Source organism: Lynx canadensis, chromosome D2 (assembly GCF_007474595.2).
Source record: "Lynx canadensis isolate LIC74 chromosome D2, mLynCan4.pri.v2, whole genome shotgun sequence".
NCBI lineage: Eukaryota > Metazoa > Chordata > Mammalia > Carnivora > Felidae > Lynx > Lynx canadensis.
In genome coordinates, this window is record NC_044313.2 from 34,845,661 (window position 1) to 34,862,271 (window position 16,611).

Consider the following 16,611-nt stretch of genomic DNA (forward strand, 5'->3'; position numbering starts at 1 on the left):
GAATACTGAGAGAGAATGGCCTTGAGGGGCATGCAGGGAGAGGGAGGTGGGGTGGTGGTGGAACTTTCTTTGTGGGTTTGGGGATTTGATATCACGTCAGTCTGAACTCAAAGCTTGTGTTCTTTACCATAATGTTAGGTTGGCCCCCAGAACTATGACAAAAAGAAAGGACCAAGGAGTGAGCCCAGTGTCTTTTGGAGAAAACAAGTTAGAATAGTTATAACAAAGGACACTTTGCATAGGAAAAGGAAGGAACAGAGCAGGAAAATGGACTGGAAATGAAAAATAGGAAATACAAACAAGATAACTGAAGGACTCCTGATCTTGAGATGATGGTAATGATACAAAATCAGATCCTGATAAAAGTTAATCATTTACTTTTCCTCCCTTACCTTCTTCTCTTTGTCTCCCTCCTTTTATTTTTTTTAAATTTTTTTTAATGTTTATTTTTTAGAGATAGAGCATGAGTGGGGGCAGGGCAGAGAGCAAGAGGGAGACCCAAAATCTGAAGCAGGCTCCAGGCTCTGAGCTGTCAGCACAGAGCCTGACTTGTGGCTTGAACTCACAAACCATGAGGTCATGACCTGAGCCAAAGTTGGACGCTTAACCGACTGAGCCACCCAGGTGCCCCCTCCCTCCTTCTTAAATGAAGAATTTAAAACATACAAAAATAAGCAAATACTGTAATGAATCTCATGTATGCATCGCCCTGCTTCTGGCCCGTCCAGACTGATCCACATTCCCATTCACCCCCTTGTATTGTTTTGAAGAAATCCTAGATAGCATATCCCTTCACTCACAAAGATTTCAGTATATACCTCTCAAAGATGAGGACTCTTTTAAAAACAATATTATCACTAATAGCCAATCTAGTTTTCATATTTCTAGTTGTCTCATAAAAACCTGTAATTTTAAAAGTTTATTTGGATTAGGGTCCACATAATGTTCAAATGTTAGTGAGTGATAGGTCCTTAAATATCTTTTACTCTGTAGGTATAGGTTCATCCTTATCTCCCTCCCCTCCCCACCCTGGAATTTATTTATTGAAGGATGAGGTTGGTTGCTGCATAGAGCTTTTCATAGCCTAGATTTTCCTGCTTGCATCCCCAACAATATATTTTAACATATTCCTATCTCTGACCTCTGTATTTCCACAAATTGGCAGGTGAGTATAGAGGCTTGATCAGATTCATGGGGTTTTTGGACAAGACTTCCTAGGTGGTGATGTGGTCTTCTGTCAGGGTCATATAATGTCTAGTGTTGCAACCATTCATCCTCAGTGCGTCACTTCCCTAATTCTAATTCTGTTATTTCTCCTACTATTTGACCACCCAGTGGTACAGTTGTTATAGGAAAAGCAAGACAAATGCTTGATTCGTTCCCTTCATTTACAGTTTTCAAAATAATGAATTGGTTCCCTAGCATCCTTGAATGATGACTCATTTGTTTGGTTATACAAATATTTGAATTGTTTCAGCCCACTTACTCATTTAATATTCCCTAAGTTTTTCCACGGATACTGTTTTTCATTGTTATTGTCTTTTTTTTTCCTTGCTAGCGTATGTGTCTATGGAAAATTAGAAATTTACAGAAACCTAGAACTGGATTAACCAAGTATACAGGTGCTTTATTAAGGCATTTATGAGGTTTTCATTTCTAGTCCCATCTCATAACTTACATCTTATCCTTGCATGTCCTAACCCAGGTGCAGGAGAATTGCCCTTTAGAATTTTATGGGAAAATTTGTATGTCTCAAAAGGCTTTAGTCCCTTCCAGGATTTTTAGAAGAATGCCTTAGCAGGAACAAAGAGCTTTTTAATTTTTGTTTATTTTTAATTTTTTTGTGTTTGTTTATTTTTGGGAGAGAGAAAGACAGTGTGTGAGTTGGGGGATAGGGAATAGAGAGAGGGAGACAGAATCCGAAGCAGGCTCCAGACTCTGAGCTCTAAGTGCAGAGCCCAGTGTGGGGCTTGAATCCACAAACTGCGAGATCATGACCTGAGCCAAAGTCAGACACGCAACCGATGGAGTCACCCAGGTGTCCCTAATTTTTATTTATTTATTTTTACTTATTGAGAGAGAGAGAAAGAGAGAGACAGAGACAGAGAATCCCAAGCAGGCTTGTGCTGATAGTGTGGGGCTCCATCTCACGAACTTGAGATCATGACTTGAGCAGAAATCAAGAGTCAGACACTTAACTGACTAAGCCAACCAGGAGCCCCAAGAAAGAGCTTTTTTTTTTTTAAAAAAATGTATAATACAATTGACCCTTGAATAGTGTGGGAGTTAAGAGTGCTGACTCTTCCCATAGCTGAAAATCCATGTGTAACTTTTTTTCTCTAAGTTTATTTTTAAGTAATCTGTACACCCAACATAGGACTCAAACTCATGACCCTGAGATCAAGAATTACACACTCCCATGACTGAGCCAGCCAGGCGCCCCCCCATTTATAATTTTTGAATCCCCCCAAAACTTGACTACTAATAGCTTATGTTGACCAGAAGCCTTACCAATAATGTAAACAACCCACATTTTGTATGTTTTATGTATTGTATACTGTATTCTTACAATAAAGTAAGCTAGAGAAAAGAAAATGTTAAAATCATAAGAGAAAATACATTTATAGTATTTATTGAATTGTATTTATTTATACAAGTACTGTATTTATTGGAAAAAATCCACAGGTGAGTGGACCCATGAATTCAAACCCATGTTCAAGGGTCAACTGTACTTCCAAGTAATTAGCTATAGATATATTAACATGACTTTTAGAATCTTGGGTTTTCAGAAAACACTTAAGATTTTCATGGTTTTAACTAGCAAGTTGACCTTCCATGAGAGCCTTATCACACATACAGTTGGAGATGGCTCTAGTTTCTACTTAAAATTTTTTTTTAATGTTTATTTACTTTGAGAGAGACAGAGACAGAACGTGAGTGGGTTAGGGGCAGAGAGAAAGGGAGACACAGATCTGAAGCAGGATCCAGGGTCTGAGCTGTCAGCACAGAGCCCGACACGGGGCTAGAACTGATGAGCTGTGAGATCATGACCTGAGCTGAAGTCAGACGCTCAACTGACTGAGCCACCCAGGCGCTCCAAGACGGCTCTAGTTTCTAAAACAGATTTCTAAAACTTCAAACTCAGTCTTTCGTACATGATAAGATATATATGCTTGGCTTCAGAATTTTCCAGGAAAATAAATTCTTTTTCTTGAAATTTGGCATTTGTATACATTAGTACTGAGTTTGTAAGCTTTTTTCTTTTTAATAGTATTTAAAGTAGTTGTTGCAATGAAAATGTAGGCTAGCATTTACTGCGCTTTATAATTTACAAAACCTTTTTCATATTCATTATCACTTTTCATAAGCTTCATAACAACCCAAGTTAATATTAAATAATTATTGTCTGACAGGCACTATGCTGAGCCTTTATTATTCAAATAATCCTCCTAGCAATCCTCTGAGGTTGGTGCTTTTATTATTCTATGTTACAAATAAGGAAACTGGGGCCTAGCAAGGTTGAGAAACTTGCCTGTATCTCACAGCTAGGAAATGCAGGGGGCGGTGGGGGGGGGGTGGGGGGTGTTGAGCCCTAGCTCTTAACAACTGGGCCTGTATCCATGTTGGCCCTATTTTGCCAACCAAATAAATGACCCCTTGGAGATGTTGGGAGACTTTTCCAAGGTTGTTTAATTGATATGTGATGGAGTCAGGACAAGAAACCCTGAATCTTCCAGCTGCCAAGCCAGTGCTCTCTCCAGCAGGCCCAGAGTAGAAGGGTTCCAGTCAGCAACCCTGATATCCTCAGTCCACTGCTGGAGCTCACTGTAATGGTAACAGAGCCAGAAAGGTAAGATTCAGGATTTTGGTAGCAGCATTTCAGTTTGATACAAATGACCTAGCTGAGTTAGCGCTAAATTAGGACAGTATGTGTCTAGAGACTGAACTGGTATTTGTTTTCCCAGCCATATTCACAGTGTTCTCCACCATGGATTCTTAGGTAGAAGAAAGTTATCTAGACCATTTACTGAGCTTTCTTCTCTACTTCGGTGCCACCATTTCTGTGATATTCTCAGAAGCCAGGAGTCTCTCCTACAATTCACATCATAACAGCAGTAGCTGTTGTTTATTGTGTGTTTATTTTGTTATACATGAAGTATTAAGTACTTTAAACTTTTTACAGATTCATTAACTGTCATAAAAGAGGTAGGTTCAAAACCATTTACCAGATCATTCCTACATACTGCTTAAAGACGCAGAGTGTTACAAATACAGTTTGGGCATGTGATGTGCCCTTCATTTGCATTTCCCCCCCTGCTTCTGGGAGGTAACTATTGTCTTAAGTTTGTTTGGTGACTACTATTACCATGTTTGTTTGTTTGTTTGTTTAATATCTCTAGTCATGTATTTATCTCTAAGCAATATGTTGTATAGTTTTTAGTTTTACAAAAATGGCATTTTATTGTGAGTAATCTCTGCCACTTGTATTTTTTCATTCACCATTATATTTGTAAGAGTTCTCCATAGTGGTGAATGTGCCTCTGGTTAAGTTTTTTTTTTTAATTTTTTTTTTCAAAGTTTATTTATTTTTGGGACAGAGAGAGACAGAGCATGAACGGGGGAGGAGCAGAGAGAGGGAGACACAGAATCGGAAACAGGCTCCAGGCTCTGAGCCATCAGCCCAGAGCCTGACGCGGGGCTCGAACTCATGGACCGTGAGATCGTGACCTGGCTGAAGTCGGACGCTTAACCGACTGCGCCACCCAGGCGCCCCTGGTTAAGTTTTTAAATTTTTATTGCTGCTATTTGAAAAATTCACTGAATATATCACTCTTTTATCTATCTTCCTGTTAATGGAATAGTGCTGCTATAAGCATTCTTGTACATATGTCCTTGCACACAGTTCTTTAGGGTACACGTGTCCAGCAGTGGAATTACTGTGTAGTAGGATATGTACATCTTCACATTCAATAAATATTGTCAAGTTGTTGCTTATAGTGGTTGATTTAAAATACACTTTCTCTTGTAGTGGCTGAGTTCTCATTTCTCCACATCCCTAAACAGCACTTGACGTCATCAGGCTTTCATATTTTTGCTATTTATTGAATGTGAAATATTACTCTTAAGCTTGTCTACATGCATTTTTTTTTTTTTTTCTAATTTGGTGTAAACCTACCAATGTCAGAATTGATACTGAACCTAAGAGAAGTAAAGTGACTTGTTTAAGGTCATGCAACCAGAAGATGGCTGAAGCTGGATTAGATGAGAGCTCTGTGAACACCAAAGCCAGTGCCTGTTCCTCCCTACCTAAGGGTCATGGCCCCAACACCGACAGAGTTCACCTGGTGATTCAAGGACTGATTCCGAAGTTCTGTACATTATGCCCTGCTTTTCCTGTCATTTCGTCGTCTATTTCTTGAGAAATTCTACCAGCTAGCCTTCCTGTTTTTAGTTAACTCTTTTAAAGGATTTGTTATAAAAGGGTTAATAAACTTAATAGCAAGATGGAGTCTTTGGCCCATTTGTTTTTGAGGTGTGTGTGTGTGTGTTTAAACAGCGCCCATTTATTAGCTCACAGTTTTGTAGGTCAGAAGTCTGACATGGCATGGGATTCCCTGCTCAGGGCATCACAAGGATGTAACCAAGATACTGACCACATAAAGTTTCCTTCTGAAGGCTCTGGGGAAAAACATCTTTCAACATCATTCTTAACCATTGGCAAAATTCAGTTCCTTTTGGCCATAAGACTGAGATCACCATTTCCATGCTCAGCTGCTCCAAGCTCCTAAATATCACCTGCATTCCCTGCTATGTAGTCCCCTCTCTCTTCAAGCCAGTGATGGTATGCCAGTCAGTTCTTTCTTATGCTTTGAATCTTTGACATCTTCTTCAGCCACTTGCCAAATAAAATGCTTTGTATGTATGTATTTATTCTTAAAAATTATTAAGAAAATTTTTTGGTTGGCTCATGTGTACCTGGTATCCATGTTTCTCTGTCAATGGATTGAGAGCTGATTATCCTGATCCCAAGAGAGTCATAGTGGAGAACCTCTTCCTGTTTCTAATTCAGGTACCTCTAAGGATATGAAACAGCCATCTGGGCTGTGTTCCCAAACGGACCATAATTTCCTACTGTCATCACATATTAGAAAAACTGAAAACGTGTAGGCAGCAAAGAAATGAGTATGTAGATTCATAGAATGGTATCTCTTTATAGCAAATAGATTGAGCAAATGTGATTGAGCTTCTGTTTAGCAGTTTGGTCAGAGATCCTGTATCATTAAGATTTTGGACCTCAGGTGAGCTAGACTGTTGTTGATAATGGCTTCTTTGGCTCTTTTTTTTTCTTTTAACCTTTTGTTGAAGTAAATTTGCAGGAAAGTGTGTGTGGTTCTGATAAATTATTGCTGTTTTTACCTTTGCTGCTATTTGAAGAATCAGTTAATGTACTGCTATTACTTATGTATGAACCCTTGAATTTTCAAAAACTGAGCACAATATGGAACCAGCAGGCAGTGAAGAAACAGAACATTAACTGCACCTCACTGGCCGTCTTTCTGCCTCTTTGTAGTCACTGTCCATCTCTTAAGGGTAACCTCTGTCTGGCTTCTCATAACCCAGATTAGTTTTGTCTGTTTTTTTGCTTTGTATAAATGAAATGAAAAAGTGTATCCTCTTTGTGTCTGGCTTCTTTCATTCAACCTTAAGGTTGTGAACTTAATCCATACTGTTGTGTATAAACAGTAGATTGTTCATTCTCTTTGCTGTCTAGTATTCTGTCGTGGTTCTTTGGCTCGTTTTAATATAGCATTGCCAGTGTTTTGCCATGATCTGTGTTTTATTATGTTTGGGGTATGTTCCTACTTTACCTCTATTTTTAAAGTGGGTCTAAAGATAAAGGATAGGAACTAGAATGGTAGGATATTCAGGTACATTAAAATCCAAGCAGAATGTGTTAGAGCTGGTCAACCTGAAGGAACTTTTCAGTTCTAAATGGGGCCATGATCTTGGTCTTCATAAGCTTTGATTTGAGGGTTTTTTGTTTTGTTTTGTTTTTTTAACCCAGAATATTGACCTGATTGTGAATAGGCAAATCAGATCACATTTAGACAAAAATCTGGTTTTGGTCTCACACTATCACATTTATAGCCTGTTAAAATAAAACTAAATTTCTCCAGATTTGAGTCTCTCAGTTTGTCATTCTTAGTTCACATATTGTAGGAATCTGAGCTTGGCAGAGTAAATGACTAAAGAAGCTGTATGGAGTAGTCAGTCCCTCTGGAATTGAGGCTGTTGGAATCTTAGTATAAAAGAAAGGCACCATCTAGTTTTATCTTAATATGAGAGAACTTCAAACCATTACCCAGGAAAAAGTGCTTTTTCTTTGAATACTTTTAAAAACACCTGAATCCCTCAGGTAAAGTGAAGGGATATCTCAGGACCCCAAGTAGAACACATCTTTAGTGTGAACTTGAGAGGATTTGTTAAGAACCTGAAAACTTGACTAGCAAGCTACTGCTAGTGAATATGAGCATATCTGATCCTTTTGTGACTAGAAAAAGGTTAATGAGCTCTTGCTAGGCTGTTGTTTGCACACACTCTCCACTAGATCTGTTGATTCAAGCATTCAGGCATGAATCTTGGCTCAGGACTATGCAGCTGTACAGTGCTAAACAATGGATTTAGGAACGCCATCTGGTGGCTCTCTCTAGATACCCAGATTCAGGAGGAGAGGGACTCTTCAGATGCCAATTCAGCAGCCATTCTAATGACCCAGTTGGGGGGAGGGGACATATAAAGAATGTGTTCTGCCATAGTTTCATCTCTGCAGATGAAAATAAATAAAAGCTATTTAGGATTTTTAGGGTATTTTAGGATTTGAGGATATTTCTAGTCAAGGTGCCATTTTGGGGGAGACAGCAGTCATTGGAATTCTGTCTCTCTGTCCCTGAATTGCAAGATTTTTGTTAGAAAGGTAGTGCTTACAGATTGTGACCATTTGCTTTTGACTTGCATGCTTCACCCTAATTGAGTTATTAAATTTCATGAGATCTCATAGTGGTACACTATATACATTGCTTGAGACTTACAAAAATAGCATTGCATCCTATTTTTACCAGTCTAGATCAAATCCATGAGAATTCGCATCACAAATTTAATGCTTCAGCCAAGAATAGTACATTTCTTTCCACAAGTAACTTGGTAAGTTCCGAAAAGATCCCTCAAGGACTCTCTTCAATTAATTATGGAGTACATAGGGAATTGAAAATTAAAGTAAGTGTGAATGGAGGCCATGTAGATCTCATTTTGTCTTATGAGTGCTCATAATATCTGCTATCTCATAGGGATTTTAAGGTGTATAATTTTCATAAAGCACTTTAAGTTCCTGAGGGAAAACTCTCTATAGTTTAAAATGTTACTAATTTGTACTATTCTATCCTGTTTATCCAGCTTACTTTCAGGCATATTAACTAATCATTATGTCTGTTAGTTTGAACTCTTGTTTTTTATTTTTTTTTAATTTTTTTTATTAAAAAAAAAATTTTTTTTTCAACGTTTATTTATTTTTGGGACAGAGAGAGACAGAGCATGAACGGGGGAGGGGCAGAGAGAGAGGGAGACACAGAATCGAAACAGGCTCCAGGCTCTGAGCTATCAGCCCAGAGCCCGACGCGGGGCTCAAACTCACGGACCGCGAGATCGTGACCTGGCTGAAGTCGGACGCTTAACCGACTGCGCCACCCAGGCGCCCCTGAACTCTTGTTTTTTAAGTTTACTTTACAGCAATGTGAGTAATATAACTTTAAAGTCCATATATTTTTCTTTTTCTAAGAAATGTTTTTCTTCCTTTTCAGGAAACAAATATACTTTGGAGACTAGACCAAACCAAGAAGGCATTGATGTAAGGCAAGAACTACTGAAATTCCATTCTACTTATTATTCATCAAACTTGATGGCAATTTGTGTGTTAGGTCGAGGTAAGAATCCTTGAAATTTTTCATAGAATTGGATAATCTAAGTTTTCCATTTGTATATAAGAATATACTTTGGGGGCACCTGGGTGGCTCAGTCGGTTAAGCGTCCGACTTCAGCTCAGGTCACGCACGATCTTGCGGTCCGCGAGTTCGAGCCCCGCGTCGGGCTCTGGGCTGATGGCTCAGAGCCTGGAGCCTGCTTCCGATTCTGTGTCTCCCTCTCTCTCTGCCCCTCCCCCGTTCATGCTGTGTCTCTGTCTCGAAAATAAATAAACGTTAAAAAAAAACAGAATCTACTTTGAAAGGGTATAAGATACGGCCTTTTATCTCCTGAGAGGCTTTAGAAAATGATCTCCTTCTTGGAGAATATGTGGAGAGGAATTTTGTTTTTAACTCTATATTCTAAGAAGAAGTACAGATGATTTAAAATGGAGACCTGAGGGAAATATAAATCACATATAAAAGCAAAGAAAGGTAGTATAAAGGAAAAGATGAACAGATTTGATCTTATAACAATTCAGAAAACTAGAAACGAGATTAAAAGCCAGATGGGAAAAAAAAGAGGCAGATGATGGTACACTGGGAAAACAATTTGAAATATGTACAACAAAGGTTTGACTTTATATTTACTTAATTATTTTTTAATTTTATTTTTTAAAGTTATTTACTTATTAAAAAATTTTTCTTAATGTTTATTTATTTTTGAGACAGAGAGCATGAACGGGAGGGGCAGAGAGAGAGGGAGACACAGAATCTGAAACAGGCTCCAGGCTCTGAGCCATGGGCATAGAGCCCAACGTGGGGCTCGAACCCACGAACTGTGAGATCGTGACCGAACCGAAGTTGGACGCTTAACCGACTGAGCCACCTGGGCACCCCTAAAGTTTTTTTTTTTTTAAGTTTTTATTTTAATTCCAGTTGGTTAATATATAGTATTATATTAATTTCAGGTGTACAATACAGTGACTTAACAGTTCCATATATCACATGGTGTTCATCACAACAAAAGTACACTCCTTCATCCCTATCACCTGTTTCACCCATTTCTCACCCCACCCCCCACCTCCCTAGCTCCATCAGTGTGGTCTCTATAGTTAAAAGTCTTTTTCTTGATTTGTGTCTCTCTCTCTACCTTTTTCTCCCCCCTTTGCTTGTTTGTTTTATTTCTTAAATTCTACATATGAGTGAAATCATACGGCATTTGTCTTTCTCTGACTTATTTCACTTAGCATAATACTCTCTAGCTCAACCCATGTTGCAAATTGCAAGATTTCACTCTCTTTTATGGCTGAGTAATCCGTTGTATATTTGTACTGTATTTTCTTTATCTGTTCATCTGTCGATGGACACTTGGGCTGCGTCCATATAAAGGTTTGACTTTTTTTTTAATATTTTTATGTTTTTATTTATTTTTGAATGAGAGAGAGAAAGACAGAACATGAGTGGGGAGGGGCAGAGAGAGAGGGATATACAGAATCCAAAGCAGGTTTTAGACTCTGAGCTGTCAGCACAGAGTCCAATGCGGGCTCGAACTCACAAACTGCGAGATCATGACCTGAGCTAAAGTTGGACGCTTAACTGACTGAGTCACTCAGGCACCCCAAAGATTTGACTTTTTAAATGCAGATTAACTAGGGGTGCCTGGGTGGCTCATTCGGTTGAGCATCTGACTTCAGCTCAGGTTATGATCTCACAGTTTGTGAGTTTGAGCCTTGCGTAAAGCTCAGTGCTGACAGCTGAGCCTGGAGACTGCCTTGAATTCTGTGTCTCCCTCTCTCTCTGACACTCCCCCATTCACACTCTGTCTCCCTCTCTCTCAAAAATAAATAAACATTAAAAAAACTTTAATGCAGATTAACTAAAGATAATAAAGTGTTTCTTTCTGTTAAATTACCATAATTTTGTTTTTGTTTTCAAGTAATACTCATTATGGAGGAGCAGTGCCCTTTTGTATTGGTGGTAGTGTATACAATTTATGCAGTTCCTCTAGACTTTCTGGAGGACAGTTTAACAAGATGCATCATCCTTAAAAAGTTAATTTTTACTTCTAGAAATGCAATCTGAGGAAATAACTAGAGTTGTCCAAAAAGGTGATGCACTAGAATGTTTCTGTCAGTATAGTGTTTATTAGCAAAAAGTTAGAAACAATCTGATTGTTCATTAATTGAAGATAGGTTAAATAATGATGTTATAGCTATGTAATAGGTCATCTTATAGAAAATAGCATCTCTTTTCCCACTTTCTCTTCTCCTACCTGCTTTATTTTTCTTTACAACATTTATTACCACCTGAAATACTATTCATTTTCATTGCCCACCGCACTAGAAAGTAATTTACTTGAGAATAGAAACTGTTTTGTTCACTCTTTGCCACCAGTGCCTGAGTTAGTGTTTGACACATCATATGCACATGGTAAATATGTATGTCCAGTAGAAAACGAAAACACTATATAAAAACTATGTGCTGTATGATCCCATTTGGGGATTTATAAAAAATTATTTTTAATAGACATATGTGGTATATACATAAGACAAAATAGAAAAACATATACTAGAAATTTAATGTGATATCGCAGTTTAGAACTGACACTCTAGACTCTGACAACTTGGGTTTGATTCCAGATATACCACCTACTTAGCCATGTGGCTGTGAGCTAACAAAGTTACCTCAGATCTCCGACCTTTAGTTTTTGCTTTTTTAAAATGGAGTTGTGCTACCTCATACCTGTTGTGAGGTTTAATCAAGATAATGCAGAAAATGTGTTTAGCATAATGCTTGGCACAGCAAATGCTCCATAAATGGTAGCTAATTTTAGTTTCCCATAATCATGAGATCATGAGCGACTTTTGTTTTCTTCTTTTTGTATTTGTGGTAAGTTTTCTACTTTTGGCAAATGTGACTTTTTGTAGGTAGGAAATAAACAACCAAATACACTTTAAGTTGGTAATAAGAACCAAGATATAAAATGGGTCCAAGAAGTAAAGCCAATTAAAAAAAAAAGTATATCTATAATTCTGTGTGCTTGCTAACGGTAACTAGGTCTAGAGTGTTAAATATCACTTGGTATTTAGAGCCTAGTCCTGGGAGTATTTTTGTCTATGTTGTATTGAGACAAAAAGCACTTGATTCAGTAAGCACTTAATTGGACAAGTAATAATGACAACAGATGAATCAGGCGGGAAGCCTGCCTTCAGTGTTCTCTGTTTAGTGAGAGTGTCTAAGAGAAACAGACATTTCAGTTCCTCGATTGCACACACATCACTCTCCTAGAGTGACTGACTTGTGCTCAGTTCAGTGGACTTGATCAGGGGCCCTGGGAGAAGTGTCCTTGCAGTGTAAAAGGTTTGAGGAGGAAACAGGATCTCTCAGAGGATTAATAGAAAATCCGCTCCTTCTTCTAGGATGAGGGGAGAGAAAGAGTAACCATGTGGAAGGATCTCTGTCACAAAGGGACAAAAAAGTTTTTCTCTGTTCTCCCATGGGACCATCCCTCTAGTTGTGGCAGCACTAATTACCTGGAAACTTGGCAAATAGGTAACTATCAAGAACAAACACTGGGATTGCCAAGTCCCCATGATGTAAAGACAAAAGGGACTCTGTTCCCTGTCTGGTAGCTCACTGCTTAGTGGAGAAGACAGACTGCAGTATTGTATGGCTGCTTTACCTTTATAAAGCTACATTGTGAACTTATGCTTTTAGGGTAGAAATACTTCAAGGGCACACCTGGTAGGACCTTGTTGTAAAGGGCCTTGCTGTTCTCAGCACTTCAGGTTGATAAACCTTTGCTTACTGCCTACCGTGTTTCAAGTCCCATGTTCCATCTGTGGATAAAGAGATCTCTTAGATCTCTTGCCCTAAATATATGCATTCCATTCTTGACTTCACATGTCAAGTAACAAGCAGCCACTGGTCTGCCTTTTATTTGGCTCTGGACATTTCGAGGTCCTGCATACATGTCAAAAATTTTAAAGCAAAAATATGTACATTTTATAAATAAAGTGCAAATGCCCGCATTCATAAGTTTCAAAGAGAATTTTGTAGTATAGAAAGGCAAATCTCAAATAGTGGTTAAGTGCTCTCTAAAGAGTTCATGGAAAAAGTTCAAAATGGGTCATAGAATATCAAGGGAAATTTCTTACTTGATCCAAATGCTTCCTGACAGTAACAAGTGATGAATGTTTATACCATTTATAAATAACCTGTTCTTGAGGAGACAGAATCAAGGTGAGTAGTTGGTTATCTTGTTTATAAAAAGATAACCTTTTTTCACGTTTTGATTTTTTTTTTTTTAAGATTTTATCTTTATAGCCAACGTGGGGCTCAAACTCACAACCCTGAGATCAAGAGCCTCTTATTCAATGGACTGAGCCAGTCAGGTGCCCTTTAATTTTCTGAATAATAGAAATAAGTGTACAGGGGAAAAATTTTATCCCACATGGGTATAAAATGGAAATCAGGGTTTTTTTTCCCTCCCGTCCTGTGATGACAATATCCTCTCCTCAAAGATCTCACCTTAAGTCATTTCTTGTTATACTTTCAAAAGTGGAATTTTAAGATACTTACATATATATGTGCCTGTTAAAAAAATAACTGAGGGCCGCCTGGATCACTCAGTTGGTAGAGCATGTGACTCTTGATCTCAGGGTTGTGAGCTTGAGCCCCACGTTGGGTATAGAGATTACTTAAAGATAAAATCTTAAAAAAAAAAAAAAAAACGAGATTGCCTGCAGTTTTCACTTAATAGAGATTTGAGATATTTTCATATGAGTGCATAGACTTCTCTCTCTTATTAATGATCCCATAAAATTCTAATGTATAGACATGTCATAACATTCACATGCTCAGGGATGTTTAGGTCATTTCCAGTTTTCGTTATAAACAGTGCTGCAGTGAACATATTATACATACAGCTTTATAAGCCTTTCAGTCATGACTCTTTATAAAAGAATATAGGTAGCTGATAAAGAATAACTTAAGTAGCCATGGAATTTTACCGACAGTTAGCAAGTGTTTGAGTGAATTTGGCACATTATGATACAGAATCATGTAATGTTAGACCTTGGAAGAGACTTGTGATCCTCTTACCCAGTGTTCTCATTTTACAGAACCTGAAATAGTTAACCAGTTTGTCCGAGTAGTTCGTTGACATGGTTGGTGAAGCTGGGGTCAGGATCCAAGTCCTCTAATCTCCCCACCCAGGATTCTTTTCACCATTTTATACTCTTTCCCCACAAAATCACTTACATTTGACTGTTAACAATGGGCTTAGATTGTGTCTATTTATGAAGTAAATGTTATAATCTTATCAGCTGATGGTTTAGTATGTGCCTTTTGGCAATTGTAGATCAAATAGTTTTCCAAATGTAACCAATTATTATCGTTTTTAATACTTGTTTTAAATTTATTGCAAGATAACATTTGTGAAGTTTTTTTAAACTGTAAAGAGCTATTAGACATGTGTGAGATATTATCCATATTACTTAGCTTTAGAAGTTATATAGGCTCTGGCAAGATTTAACAGAGTGCTTTATCAGATGCAGTTTTTTTTTTTTAATTTTTATTTATTTTTTATTTTTTTTTTTCAACGTTTATTTATTTTTGGGACAGAGAGAGACAGAGCATGAACGGGGGAGGGGCAGAGAGAGAGGGAGACACAGAATCGGAAACAGGCTCCAGGCTCTGAGCCATCAGCCCAGAGCCTGACGTGGGGCTCGAACTCACGGACCGCGAGATCGTGACCTGGCTGAAGTCGGACGCTTAACCGACTGCGCCACCCAGGCGCCCTATCAGATGCAGTTTTAAAAAAAAATGTAGGTTTTCTTCTTAATAGTCCTAAAGATTTTTCAGGAGGTCTTAGGGTTTTGTTCTGTTTCTCCCCCCAGGTTCATTGAGATGTAATTGACGTATAACATTGTGTAAGTTTAAAGTATTTTGATGTAGTGATTTTATGTATGTATATATGATCTTAAGGTTTTAAATACTACCTGTCAAGTTATGATTAATTGAAGTTCTATTTTCATTGTCTGTTTTCTTATAGAATCTTTAGACGACCTGACTAATCTGGTGGTAAAGTTATTTTCTGAAGTAGAGAACAAAAATGTCCCATTGCCAGAATTTCCTGAACACCCTTTCCAAGAAGAACATCTTAAAGTAAGTGAATGTATTTCTGATATATATATGAATGTATCAGAATGTATTTGTGATATATATATAGAATATATATATTCTGATATATATATAGAGAGTATATATATTCTGATATATATATATATATAAATTAATGTATTTCTGATATATATATATACATATATATATATATAGTTTTACTTTATGGACATAATATATGCCTAGTTTACCAAACAGTAGATGAATAATTTTGAAAATTTTATTTATATAGTTTATTTAACATCTGTTTGGATAATCAAATCAATTTCACATTTACAGGGATATGAATCACCAAAAAGATACCAATATATATCTGATCTTTGCATGCTAAAAATAATTTTGGTAGTTATAGCTTTGACAAACTGTAGAAACTGTTATCCACGGTCAGAAGGCAAGCATATTGAGCTGCGTGGTGTAGGGGACTGGACATGGGCTGCACACCAACTGTAATGAAATTCCACTTAGAAGGAACCTAGGCCAGGGGCGCCTGGGTGGCTCAGTCATTAAGCATCCGACTCTTGGTTTTGTCTCAGGTCATGATCTCATGGTTTGTGAGTTCGAGCCCTACATCAAGCTCTTCACTGACAGCGCGGAGCCTATGTGGGAGTCTCTCTCTTCCCCTCTGTCTCTCCTCCTCTCTCTCTCTCAAAATAAATAAATAAATTTTAAAAATTAAAATTTATATTAAAAAAAGAAGAAGAAGAAGGGGCCCAGGCCATTTATTTCTTTGTGGTCAATACAGTTTACTCTGGCAATTGATTCTCTTTTGGATTTGGGATTCTTCCATGAAAATCTGTATTCTTATAGTTTGTAAATATTTTATTCAGTGGGAGTTGTGTATAGCTAATCTTTTGTGGTCTTTTTTTTCTAGCAACTTTACAAAATAGTACCCATTAAGGATATTAGGAATCTTTATGTGACATTTCCCATACCTGACCTTCAGAAATACTACAAGTCAAATCCTGGCCATTATCTTGGTCATCTCATTGGGCATGAAGGTCCTGGAAGTCTGTTATCAGAACTTAAATCAAAGGGTAAGTCTTTGGCCACTGGTGTACTGCTCCACATCTTTTTACTATGGCTCTCATTTTCTCCTAAATATTTTTGTGTGAAAGAACGTTTTTGGATGAGACTGTTTTGGGTTTATGGGAGAGTGAGATGGTGGTTGTTAGTGTGCTTTTGTTTTTTTGCTTTTATTTTTATTTTTTAACTTATTTTTAGTTTTGACAGAGCACACGTGTGTGCATGCACGCAAGTGGAGGTGGGGCAGAGAGAGAAGGAGAGCGGGAATCTTTTTTTTTTTTTTTTTTTTTTTATAATTTTTTAATGTTTATTTATTTTTGAGAGAGACAGAGACAGAATGCAAGTGGGTTGGGGCAGAGAGAGAGGGAGGCACAGAATCTGAAGCAGGCTCCAGGCTCCGAGCTGTCAGAGCCTGATGCGGGGCTCGAACTCACGAGCTGTGAGATCA

General features: G+C 37.8%; 1 protein-coding gene across 2 annotated transcripts in view; it reads left to right on the forward strand.

Moving 5' to 3' along the window:
• The window catches only part of IDE (insulin degrading enzyme), a 112,531-nt gene that overhangs the window by 51,814 nt on the left and 44,106 nt on the right, over nucleotides 1-16,611 (forward strand). For both annotated transcript variants that reach the window (XM_030335608.2, XM_030335609.1), the window contains exons 5-7: nucleotides 8,856-8,978; nucleotides 15,013-15,125; nucleotides 16,012-16,174. In XM_030335608.2, coding sequence (XP_030191468.1) covers nucleotides 8,856-8,978; nucleotides 15,013-15,125; nucleotides 16,012-16,174 — 399 coding nt within the window. The remainder of the gene's footprint in view (nucleotides 1-8,855; nucleotides 8,979-15,012; nucleotides 15,126-16,011; nucleotides 16,175-16,611) is intronic.